This window comes from Grammomys surdaster, unplaced genomic scaffold (assembly GCF_004785775.1).
Source record: "Grammomys surdaster isolate TR1022 unplaced genomic scaffold, NIH_TR_1.0 234, whole genome shotgun sequence".
Taxonomy (NCBI): Eukaryota; Metazoa; Chordata; class Mammalia; order Rodentia; family Muridae; genus Grammomys; species Grammomys surdaster.
Window position 1 is genome coordinate 3,319,689 of NW_021604679.1, and position 13,654 is coordinate 3,333,342.

General features: G+C 40.7%; 1 protein-coding gene across 3 annotated transcripts in view; it reads left to right on the forward strand.

The window, feature by feature from the left end:
* Positions 1-13,654, forward strand: part of Camsap2 (calmodulin regulated spectrin associated protein family member 2) — a 73,457-nt gene that overhangs the window by 6,526 nt on the left and 53,277 nt on the right. For all 3 annotated transcript variants that reach the window (XM_028773772.1, XM_028773773.1, XM_028773771.1), the window contains exon 2: positions 11,605-11,864. In XM_028773772.1, the coding sequence (XP_028629605.1) occupies positions 11,605-11,864 (260 nt within the window). The remainder of the gene's footprint in view (positions 1-11,604; positions 11,865-13,654) is intronic.

A 13,654-nucleotide genomic window follows, 5' to 3' on the forward strand; every position in this document is an offset into this window, starting at 1 on the left:
TCCGTGGATGTTAGAGCTGGTGAGTACAGACAGATGGGGGTCCGTGGATGTTAGAGCTGGTGAGTACAGACAGATGGGGGTCCGTGGATGTTAGAGCTGGTGAGTACAGACAATTGAGACTAGGCCCGAAGTGGATAGGAGATCATTTCATTTGTGGTTAATGGAAAGCCCAATTCAAACTGGCTGACAATAAAGAGGATTTATTAATTTATAAAACTACAAGGGTCCTAAAGTAGTATGGATTTGAATTGAGTGGGCGCTTACTTTGTTTTAATTATTTTTTCTTGATTCTTTTAGTTTTACCTTTTATCAGGGGCAGAGCTCATTCTCTGGGTGTCAAGGTACAAAATAGCTATAGGTGGTCCAGGCCTCAGCCAGAAACCACAGGTCAGAGCTCTTTCCTGATTATTACATGAAAGTTCTGCAGTCTTTTCTTGCCCTTTTCTTAAAACCATTTGATGGTGCCTCATCCATGTATAGTAACAATAAACTTTTTGACTCATTACCTCTGAAGTCATGAACTTGTGGGCAGTATTGATCCCCTGGAAGTGCTTGTACTCCCCCTGCCCCCCCCCCACCCCTAACACCAAGTGTTTGAAATAAATCTCAGATAGTGCTTTATCTGTCACCATCACACTGCTGTCACCACAGGCCTACCCCATAGGCAAGCATTAGCGTTTCTTACTGTTTCATGCGTTCTTTTTCTATTTGTTCAGTTGTTCTTGTTGAGATCTGCAAAAGGTCCACACGTTTTAAGTTTTTTGGTTTTTAAATATATAGCCTCTTCTCTGTCTCATTTTGTCTTTCTTGCAATTTGCTTGTTGGAAAAAGCAGACTTTTTGTTCAATGGAATTTCTTGGGTTTCAGCTGTACTACTCCTGAAAATGAACCCAAAGGCCTTGTTATCCTCATGGAGACTCTTGCATATCCATGCTTATTACTCATGAGAGTAGGGAAATGGACACACCCTGAATGCTCATCAACAGATGGGTGCTGGTGACTATGTGGTACACACACAGTGGAATGTCACTCAGCTTTAGTGACGGAATCGTGAAGTTGGTAAAGAAAAAAATGGGTGAGTCTGGAAAGTATAATATTAAGTGCATTCACTTAGATTCAGAAAAACAGACAGTTCATACTCTGCTACATTTCCAAATCCTAGCCTATAATGTATATACATAAAAACAAATTCTACAAATATATTGTTAGACTTCGGCGCGCAGCTTGGAACAGACAACACCAGACCAAACAGTTCTAAAGGGGAGGGGGTTTATTAAGAGAGTGGGAGAGCGGTGTTGGGGGGGAGAGAGAAGGGTAGAGAGGGTAGAGGCCAGCCATGGCCACGTGGAGAGAGGGTGAAGGGAAGGGAGGAAGGGCGAGGAGAAGCTAGAGGCAAGAGAGTAAGAGAGTAAGAGAGAGAGGAGGAGGCAAGCAGCCCCTTTTATAGTGGGCTTGCCTACCTGGCTGTTGCCAGGTAACTGTGGGGAGGAGCATACCTGGCTGTTGCCAGATAACTGTGGAGGTGAAGTTTAGACAGAGTACTAACATATATAGCTGTACATGTGGGAGAAGCCTAGGCATCTGGAAAGGAGTCCAAGAGAGGATGCTATTAGATGAGGAGTCGGAGTAGATGGTGTGCAGGATACATGGGATATGAAAGATGAAAAGAGTCTTGTAGGAAGCTACCATTGGGAACAGGCTAGCACGGGGGTAGGGGGTGGATGAACGGTGGAGAACCTCAAGAGCACACCGTTTTAAAGTGTAAAGCTATTTAACACGTTACGTGCTGAGAAGAAGTCTTGGATTTTGTTGTTTTGAGACAGTCTCATGCAGCCCAGTCTGGCCTTGTACATGGTAGCCAGGGATGACCTTTAGCTCCTGGTCCTCCTGCTACCTCCCAGATGGTAGCTTTATAGGCATGTGCCACTCCACTTGGCTTAGGGAAAATTTTTATTCTTCAAATATCCAAAATTATTTAACAAGTTTCTTTTTGTCTTCTGTGTTTCTAAGTTGATAATTAGATTTAATGAATTGATTACATTCAGTTTTTTTTAAATTGTATACTGTATATGTGGATTTTGTTTAACAGTTGACACTTCATATCTGGGTATGATTCTGTCATGATATCTTCTTTTGTTTGTTGGAATGCTCCTTTAAAAATAAACTTCTCGCATATTGTTTGGTTGCCACGAGTGCTGTGTAGGAAATTACCCTCATACAGTAATAACCTCTAAGCACACCAGACAGCCTAATCCAGAGGTCTTGGAACAGAAAGCAAACAAAATAACTTGAAATGCTTACCTCTCATGACTTGTTAAATCAATTTACAGGAAGAAACAAAAGGAAAAAGATGAGCTACTTAATATACTTAAGACAAGGTGGAATCAGGAAGAACCATATTCTAAATTCTGTTATAGACAATATTTCTATGCCCATCTTTTCTGCCACTTTAGCTTTTCCTGCAATTGGTATGGGGATCAGGGCAAGAAGTAAAGTTCCAAGGAGCCCCTTAAGGAAACAAAGGGCACTGACACATACTGTCTCTATCAGAGACACCGGAGGAATGAGCATGTCTGCTACAGTTGAAGCTTACCAGTAAGCTTGATTAGTAGTCATGGATTTTGTGTTCATTGGGTAGCAAGCATATAGGCCAAAATGGGGGTCATTGCTGGGTGACTGAATTAAGGACTCATGAATATTAATTTTTATATACCATTTCCTCTCTCTGCATATTTACTGTATCACAAATACTAAGTATCATATATATGTATATATCTATAGCATGAATATTCAATATCTAGGTTCTTCATGAACATGAGGGTATCTTTATTTTTTCCATTCCCTCTGCTATATATACTGTTATATATATACTCATAACAACTTCAGTATGTTCTATTAAGTCTCTGCTTGCTAAACTTTTTCTTACTTGAAGTATTTTAACACATTTTACCTATGTTTCACGAACTGCAAATCCACTCATGTTTTATAATAGAATCCAACAGTCTTAAAAGTAAAGGCACATTGAGATATAGGGAAGGCAAGATAAATGGTACATTCTTTCCTTTTTTAAAAAAAAGGGAAATTGGACCAAGTTGAATGAATCACTGGTCCCTGGGAATCTAAAAGGGTATAAAGAATAAGAAGAAAGAACATTGCAGCATGGATGACCAGAATGTACAGAGATGCTGTAGTAGACAGCACTTGGTTCCCAGGAGCTGAGTGTGACTGGCAGAAATACGATCGCTTCTTTCTTGCAGGCAAGAGGAAGGATTTTAATTCTTACAGAAGGAAAAATAATTGAAAATCCTTGGGATGGATGGGGGTCTGTGCCACGATTGAGTTTGCTTATGTGAAATAAGCAGTTTGACTAGAGAGAATGACTTAATTTTAAATTTTATATTAATTAATTAAAAATGTGTGTGTGTCCATGCATGTGCTTATGTGTGTGCATGTGCATATGTGCACGCATGTGCTTATGTGTGTGCATGTGCATATGTGCACGCATGTGCTTATGTGTGTGCATGTGCATATGTGCACGCATGTGCTTATGTGCAGGTGCTTTCATAGAGGTCAGCATTAAGTGTCTTGCTCTATTGCTCTTCACCTTATTTTTGAAGAAAGGTTTTCTGAACCTGGAGCTTGCTGTTTTGGCTATGCTGGCTTGACACCAAAACCCCCAGGACCCATCTGTCTCCTCCCTACCCCTCCCAGTCCCCAAGCACTGGGGTTAGAGGTGTTTGCTGTCATGCTCTGCTTTTTACATAGATGCTGGGGATCTGAACTTAGATTCCTTTGTTTGCATGGTAAACATTTTACTCACTGAGCTCTTACTGTCTCAGCCCCCAAGTAGGTCTGCTTGGAGGGAGGGCTTTAGAGTGAAGATGGGAAGATAAACTATGGATAAATGTAGAATTGAGATGGACAGTGCTGATCACATGGACCAAACAGATGTTAGTGGACATGGTGCAGAGGACTGGGACTGGCTTCTCAATTTTTTTGAGGGCTGAGAGGGAAATAATAATGACTACTCCTAGGTTTCTGAGTTGTATGCAGTTAGGTAAATACTGTAGTTCATTGGTGCGTGAAACTCTGGAAGGTCTCCCTTCTCCCTCTGCACAAATACATGTATACATTATATCTGAATATGTGTTGTTCTTATATAGATAAATACAGATACAAATGTATGTGACATTTTGTATTTGACTATGTACTTGGGGCATTGTACCCCAGTTTGCCCCTAAATATTTCACTATATTTTTTAAAGGTAAATTAATTCTGTTAGGTAATCTCCATTAAGAGATCAGGAAATTAACTATGATATATTTTCTAGTGCACAGCCTATGTTCAGTTTTGTTTCAGTGTTAATTATTTCTATTTTTTCTCATTGAAGGATCAAACTTAGGATCATGCATTGTATTGTGTGTTTAACTTCACTTTTAATCTTTAATAGTTCTGTCATGACATTAACATTTTGAAACCACAGCACTGAGCTACATGCTGAGCTGAGCATCAAGCTTCCCCTTAGGCTTCATGTTAGTCCTTGCCAAGCTACCTTACAATGTGTGCCTAGTAAAAGCAGCCAGTTCTCTGTGGCTGGCTCACTTCTTCCTGTGTGTTGCTCCTTAGAGCTCTGGAATGCTGGCCTTCCTTCAGCAGATGTCTCTCTCCACCTTGGCTCTGAGTGACCAGAATGGTGATGAGGTCCTGGCATGGGCTCTGGCTGTGGCCTAGTACAGGAGTGCCTGGACTGGAGAAACAGGGTACAGAGATCTCCTGCCTCAGCTAGGCTGATAGAAATGCAGGAGCGAGAGACCATGTTCCTTCTGGTATTTCTATCCTCTTTGACTTTCTCACCTTTTCTCTTCGTGCATCCCTCTCACTGTTCCTACTACCACCAGAAACACCTGTCTCTCCACCAGCAGATTTCCCCTGTTCCTCTTTGGGTAGAACTGTCTTTGCATTCCACGGGGCCCTTGGCAAGGGTGTCTCATCATCTGAAGACAAGCCAAATAGCTCCAAAGGAACCGTATTCACATAGTAGAAATTTTCCTTACCCACTACTTTCCTCCCAAGATCATAGCTACTTGACAGCCTTTTATCTGTGGAGATGCCAGGAAGGTTTGGGAGTTTAGATGAAGAAGCAGTAACTCCTTTCTCCCATTATCCCCCAGTATGTGAACCTTCAGTGTTGATTTTCTTTTTTATTAAAATGCACTTTTATCTTATTAAAAAAATGGGTCAGTTAATTATAGAATGTCTCTGAACTTGGATTTATCTAATGTTGTAGTGATTGAAGTTAATACAAATCTGACAGAACTACCACAAAGACATACGTATTCTCAGTATCAGGTCACATGACACACGGTGTTTGTCTCACTGTCACGTGTTTACTATGATCGTCTTCCAGCTTACTCCATTATAAAGTGGATTCTATACATTTTTTTAAAAAAGGATTTAGTTTTCTTTTATATGTATGAATGTTTTGCCTGCATGTATGTCTGTGCACCACACATGTGCCTGGTACCAGAAGAGGTTTAAAGAGGGTGTGAGCTTCCATGTGAGTGTTAAAATTCAACCCAGGTTTTCTGCAAAAACAGCCAATGCTTTTAACCACTGAGTCATCTTTCCAGCCCCACTTTTTTCCCGTCAATAATTTATAGGGATTTGACTCCATAAACTTGCACCTACTGTTTTAGCATCAAGTAATTATTTTGCCTGAATCTATTATAACAATTGATTATTGCTATCATTTCTCCTCATTTATTAGTTGTTACTCTGTTACAAGGAATATAATGAATTACAATACTTTATCGTTAGACATTTTATTGTAACTCAGATTGCCCTAGGTTTAGCCAGTAGGATTCCTTTCCGTCGGGATCCTATGTCCCTTGACATAGCTGCATCACGTACAGCATCTTCTTCCCTCTGGCATCCATGCTCATACACTTATTACCTGCGTGTGCGCAAAGGTGTCCTAAAGCTGCACTTTATCTGGACCAGAGTTTGGTGGGAAAATACTGGAAACTAAGATACAAATTCTAGGTTTATGCTTGTGGAATATTAATTTAGCAGAAAGCTAATACAGAACATACAGCTACATGTTTCTTTTTCCATGTATAATATATTTTAACTACAGTGTATTTGTACAGACATTTGCCATTTCATATAACACCAAAATTTCTTCTAGTCTTCATATTATAACTCTTTGGTCTTGGAGAAACCTGCCTCCTGCTGTGAGTTTGAGGTTTCTTTGTGGCATGGAAGTGAATTAAGTGTGTTGGTGCTGATATAATGATCTGGTATGTAAAAGAACTCAGGTCTCAGGAAGCTGGAAGGGGCGAACTTAAGCTTGAGAATGCCGTTCATCTTGTGCATAGCACTCAGCACACTGCTTGCTAGTAAAGTTCAGAGAAGGAAGGACTTTTTAATTGGCGCATCTGTGTTCAGGAGCTGTGCTTTATTTCAGTAATTTGTCAAGTGCCCGCTCTCTGTTCTGTGCACTAGTGACAGAGGACATTAGAGTGGGAGTGGGCAGAAGAGTGATGTACAATATTAGGGATAATTAGTTGCTAAACTCTGGCTTTGGGGAGTTGGTCCTTAACGTTCCTCTCGTTCGTTTTCTTAGGCTAGCCGGCTTGTGAACTTCTGGCTTCTTCTCCAATCTCTGTCTCCTGTCTTGTCTTAGAAGTCCTGCGGTTACAGATCAGACTCAGGTTGTCAGGCTTAGCAGCCAGCCATTTACTCACTGAACTGTCTTCCAGCTTTTTAAAAATATTCTTTAATTGTAGCTTTCTTAGATTCCTGGTACTGTGAGTTTCTCTCCTGTTAGTGGTTGCTTTTTTTATGTTTTTCAGGTCAGAGTTTGCTTACCTTTAATTGAAGGTTTTAAAAATTTGTATATTCAGTGTTAGCAATTATTTAGAAACTTTTTAAGATTTGAAAAGTAAGGGATCCTCCTCCTCCTGCCTCTTATTGTTGTGAGACGTTTGCTCCACTTGCAGTGCACGGTGAGATAGGTCAGCAGCTGACCTGCCTCCCCGACTGCTACCTAAGCAACACTGTCCCACTGTGGCCACTGTGCCTCAAGCATGGCCAGTGCTCGTGAGCTGCAACACCTAGTCTGGTCAGGGTGACACTAAACAGGATTGACACAGGTACTGCTAAAGACCAGGCACGCATGAAAACCTTGTCTCATCCTTTGCAGCTATCTCTCATGGTGACTTCTCACTCAGCCGTTCTATAATTATGATTGTTTTTGCTTTTATTCTTGAGTTCAGAAAAGAATGAAACATTTTACCTGTTTCTGCCCATTTCTTTTCTAATATGCTGTTTCTGCTCATTTTTTAAAAAAATATACAGTTCCATTTTTGAAAAATAATGTATAGTCCATTATAATCTGTTCTGAGTCTATTCTTACGAATGACTTGGAGGGTTTGTTTTTGGTCTTTGTGTTAAGTGTGGTGGTGCTCAACTTGTCATCCCAGAACTTAGGACACTCTGATTACTGTCACCTCCCATTCTCTTTGAAACCCCAATCCTCCTGACCTACCCACAGACCTTCTAACCTCCACCCACAGTCCTTCTGACCTCCTGACCCTCCCTCCTGCCCATGAGTCCTTTTTGCTCCCATTCATTTTGTTTTGTGACTTGATGAGTTTAACCAGGACCATCTGTGTGGCCAGGAGTTTCGAGCTATTTGTTGGAACCTTATGGGCTGACTCAATGGCATATACAACTGGAGACAATGTCTGCCTCCCAGAATCCATGAGTAGCCATGGAGGGCAGGGCCCTGTGAGATAAATGGCTTACTGTTACAGGCCCAGTCTTGTGCAGGCTCATTGCAGGCAGCTGCAGCTGCAGTGAGAACGTGATTGCATCGGCTGTGCTATGCTCAGAAGATGCCTTTCACAGCCCTATGTCCTGTCTTCCAGCTCTTCCACCTTTTCTTCACCCCTTCTGTGAAGTTTCCCAGACCTAAGCAGTGGTTCTCAACCTGTGGATCGAGACTCCTTGGGGAGGGGTTCAACAACCCTTTCACAGGGGTTGCCTGAGACCATTGGAAAACAGAGATACTTATGATTCACAACAGTAGCAAACAAGTTATGAAGTAGCAATGAAAATAATTTTTGGTTGAAGGTCACCACAATATGAGGAGCTGTATTAAAGGGTCACAGCAGAAGGTTGAGAAGCACTGCCTTAGAGGGTCTGAATGCCTTTAGGGTTGAACCAATTCAACCATCGTCACCTTGAGCAGCCACATGTCTCTGTATTGACTGCTGTTCATTGTAAAGAGCTTTTCTGATTGAGCTTGAGGGCAGCCTGTAGATGTAAACAGGTATCGTGAAAGCAGCATGATACCTGACAGCTTTTTTACTCTTTACAGAATTGAAACATATTTTTAAATCATATTTGAGGCAATCTTTGTTTTGGGTTTTTGTTTGTTTGTTTGTTTGAGACAGGGTTTCTCTGGCTGTCCTGCCCCAAGACATGCAGCTATAAATACAGAAATCTAGCTCTAAATTGGTAATAGGCTAAAAAATAGCTTTGATATTCTAAGATTAAAAGGATGAAAAGCGGAAGGTAAAAGCCCTAGGGGCTGTTTTTATTTTATTAAGGCATATCAGAAACGTCAGTTGTAAACGTCTATCTTGAGAACAACTCTGGTACAAAGAACAGGGAAACATTTAGAATAAACCAAAGACTGCTTCAAATGAAGGCAGTTGTGGTCATGCACCCCTTTGAACCCAGTGCTTGGGAGGCAGAAGTAGGGGGATCTCTGAGTTCAAGGCCACCTTGGACTACAGAACTTGCTCCTTTTTTTTTTTTTTTAACCTATTACCTATTTAGAGCTAGATTTCTGTATTTATAGCTGCATGTCTTGGGGCAAGACAGCTTCTTAAGTTTATCTGTTAAACCCATATAAAAAGGTTGTTAGGATTCGTATTTAGAGCAATGCCTGACACAGTGTTCTTAGTAAGTAGAAGTATTTACTTCTGTTGTTTAATCTGTGCATTAACCTACTTATCTATTTCATTAAGACTTTCACTGTGTATGAAAATATATGAATGCATGTGAAACCATTAAGTAAACATTACATGGATGTATAGATAAATGTGTGTACCGGCTAGTTTATGTCAACTTGACCAAGCTAGAGTAATTTGGGAAGCAGGAACCTCAATTAAGAAAATGCCTCCCCTAGATTGACCTAGCAAGTCTGTGGTGCATTTTCTTGATCGATGATTAATGTAGGAAGGCCCAGCTCACCATAGGCTATACCTACCTGTGTGCTGATGGTCCTGGGTGCTCTAAGAAAGCAAGCTAGGCAAACTGTGAGGAGCAGGCTAGTAAGCAGCACTCCTCCATGGCCTATGCATCAGTTCCTGCATCTAGGTTCCTGCCTTGACTTCCCTCAGTGATGATCAGTGACATGGAACTGAAAACTGAAATAAACCCTTTCTTCCCCAAACTGCCTTTGGTCCTTCTATCACAGCAGTAGAACTCTAACTAAGACTGTATGGCAGGTAAGCTTGCAACCCTGGTCACTCACTCACTGTTGGTTTGTGTTTGTTTTTGCATTGGCCAGTGTTTAGATGCCAAGATTACCTATATTAATCATTTTTTACTGCTATTATAGGAAGTAAAATATCCATTCATACATTTCATAACAATTGTTTTAGTATAGTTTTTCTTTGTTTTTTTCTGCTATGTTCATAGCTTATGTTTAGGTACTCTAATACTAAGTATAGTACCAGCACTGAAGTCTGACGTTTACAGTCTGAGCCCTATGTTAAATTTCAATTTGCCCCACTGGATAATGCAGCTAGGAAGTAAGGAAGGAAGGAAGGAAGGAAGGAAGGAAGGACAGTGTTTTTAATTATTAAACATAAATGATATTTTTAGATGTCTCCAAAATCCCAAATTTATAGATGCGCTCTGACCTCTTTCTGAGTCCTATGTTTTCTGCTGTTCACTGGGTATTTCTATTTGGATATTTTTGCTATTGTTTCAAGCTTAACATGTCTAAAATTGAGCTTCCCCTCTGTCTTCTAGAATTAGTGCAGCTTCTGATTTTCATTTTCTATAACACTACCATGATTTCTGTATTGGTTACTGTCTTAGTTTGGGTTTTATTGCTGTGAAGAGACAACATGACCACGGCAACTCTTAAAAGGCAAACATTTAATTGGGTCTGGCTTACGTTTCAGAGGTTCAGTCCATGCTCATCATGGTGGGAAGTGTGGCAGTATGCAGGCAGACCTGGGGCTGGAGGAGCTCTATGTCTTGATCCACAGGCAGCAGAAGGAGACTGTATTACACCCTGAGTGCTGCCTGAGCATAGAGCCCTCAAAGCCCACTTCCACAGTGACACACTTTCTCCATCAAGGCAGCTTCTACTTCAACAAGGACACCTCCTAATAGTGCCACTCTCTATGGCCAAGCATTCAGACACATAGGGCCCATTCCTATTCAAACCAGCAGTTACTTTTCTGTTGCTGCAATAAAACATGATATGTTTCCAGGTGGGTAAGAGTTTATCACGGCAAGGAAGTACAACAACAGTGGCAGGCATGGCAGTAGGAACAGGGAGTTTATCACGGCAAGGAGGCACAGACACAAGTGGCAGGCATGGCAGTAGGAACGGGAAGTTGAGCACTCAGGTCTTGAATCCCCAGCACAAGGCAGAGAACAACTGGAAGTAGGGGAGACTTTTTTCTCTTAAAGCCTGTCCCACTGACATACTTTCTTCCACAAGGCTGTACCTTCTAAACATGCCACCAACTGGGACCAAGGGTTCAAAGAGTCTATGGTGGACATTCTCAATCAAAGCACTACACTTTACATATAACCTTGATTTGATCATCTTTGATTTTTACCTTGATCTCTGCTGTATGCCTGGGTACTTTCTGATTGTTTTTAGCAATATCATGTCTTCTCTGTACTCACTACTGGCTCCAAATTTATTTCCTTATCCATGTAAAGTAATGTTTCATCAATCTATGATTTTTATAGTTATCAGTATTGTTTGAAAGATTTTAAACAGAAGATCTTATCTAAATAATAGTTGTAACTTCCTCTCAGTACCTTCAGTAGTCTCAGCAAAAAGGGACAAAGACTGTTCTAAGGACTACGGGGCTCAAGGAGGAAGGACTAGATTAATTAGTCTCAGTTCTTCCACATGTTAGCTGTAAAACTTTGGGCAAAGGATTTCTGGTGTCAGATGATATCGGCAGTGAGCAGTCTTCAGAGAGCATTTCCTGACTGACTGTAGCTAGTCACTGGCAGGGTTAAGAACCTACCTCAGACACTGAACGGGGGCATGGCTTCATTGGTCACCACACTCTGAAGACTTTTCTCTGTTTGCTTTTCCTGTTGTATACCTCAGAGACATATCTTCTATAAAGGAAATTTGTATCTTTCCTTTTATATCTTAAACCTAGGTAGAAAAAACAAACAAATAAACAAAAGTATCATCTTGCCTGTTAAAGGAATATTGATATTTTTAGAAAGAATCTCAAGGTCTGTAGTAATTATTAAATGTTGTGGAGTTTTTTAGATAAAAATTTTACAAAAATATGAAAAAACTTTTTTTCTTGACCTTTATAGAAAATGTGCCAGAGGACCTCCGAGAACCGTTTTACACAGATCAGTATGACCAGGAGCATATCAAACCACCTGTCGTTAACCTGCTTCTGTCAGCTGAACTGTACTGTCGTGCTGGGAGTCTCATCCTCAAGAGCGATGCTGCAAAGCCCCTCCTGGGCCATGATGCTGTGATCCAGGCATTAGCACAGAAAGGCCTTTATGTCACTGACCAGGAAAAATTGGTAACTGAAAGAGACCTCCACAAGAAACCCATACAGATGGTAAGTCTTTGCATACCTATGTCATTTCAAGTTTGAAGTGCATACTTTAGTGAATTGTGCTATAAAATTGAAGGAAATAATGTTTGAAATACTTTATGGCATCTACACCTAGAGTTGAAAAGTCATCTTTTATTTCTAAGTGAAGGAAGAGTTTGACAAACTATTTTGGAATATTTGTTTACATCTAGTACCTGGAAGAAACTATTATGTAAATTCAAACTATTATGAAATAATTTTTCTTTATTTAAAAATTTTCTTGTTTTAGAGATTAGCTATAAGAAATGGAAAATGTATCCTTGACTAGTTTTGTAAGGCAAGAATTTGGATTTGTAAATTTTTCTGTAGTGGAGAGGGGCTATAGCTCAATATTAGAATGTTTGCCTGGCACTTGAAAGACCTTGCCTGGGTTTCATTCCCATAACATAAAACTAATATGTACATAAAACATAACATAAAACTAATATGTAAGGTGCTGGAGAAAATAGCCCAACACATATGAGTACTTGCTCTGAGCAAGCATGAGAATCAGAGTTTGGATCCCAGCAGCCATGTTAAAGGCCAGGCATAGTCCTTTGCAGGCCTGTGACTGTCATTGAGGGGACAGAGACAAGAGGGTTGCTGGTGCTTACTGGGTTGATAGCCTAGCCAAAACAGAGCTCAGTGAGGGACCCTGCCTCAAAGACAGAGGGTATTAGATGTGGATACTGGCTTCCATGTGTGTACACCTATGCATACGTACATATGCACACACAAAAATAATATTTAGAAATGTAACAGGAAGCAGCTAGCAAGATGGCTCAGTGGTTAAGAGCACTGGCTGGAGCCAAATCCAAGAAGACCTGGGTTTGGTTCCTAGCACCCACATGGCACAACTTTCTGTGGCTCTAGTTCCAGGGAATTTCACACCCTCACACAGACATACATGTAGTCAAAGTACCTATGCACATTTAAAAAAAAAATGTAATAGGAAAATGGAAAAAATGACAGATGTAAGTATTCTTTTATGTGCTTCAGTCATGGTAAATTCTTGCACATTAGATATTTTTGCTTAGTTAACAGCCATTAACTCATTTCTTGTACAACATACATACAGGTTTCTAAGTGGGTCTGGGATAAGTATGCAGGGAGTCATAGATAATCTGAAGACATAAAACTAAATAATTTTAAGTTCATTGTATGCTTTAGGTAAATTGTCTAAAATACATGTATCATCAAGAATGTTACTAAAAAGCAGGTCTTGTGAAATGGCCCAGTGGGTAAGAGGACCTGAGTTCAGATCCCCAACACCAGCATAAAATAAGCCAGGAGTGATCATGTAACCTTTAATATCCTGGGGTATAGGTCCAGCACATCTCTGGGGCTTACTGGCCAACAGCCTTGCTCCCACTCAGTGCGAGGCTGTGTGGAGGAGTAAGAGGGAGAGTGACGGAGCAGAGCTCCCAGCACATGCTGTGGCCTCTGTGCACACACCAGTCGACACACCCACACATGCAGAATGATAAAAGGAAGAAAGCGGTGTCGTGTAAATTATTTTTCATGAGAGTAGTAGTCTTGGGATGAAGGACATGCATGTAGAAGGGTGTATTACAAGACTCAGGAAGAGGGAACACAATCACCAAGGCTGGTACTATCTGGAAGTGACTTTGCACTCTGCTTTCTGTTATTATCTCTTTTTAAAAACCTCACTTTACTGGTCTACACAGTGAGTTCCAGGACAACCAGGGCTATACAGAGAAACCCTGTCTTGAAAAACCAAAAACCAAAAAAAACCCCCAAAACCCTCACTTTCA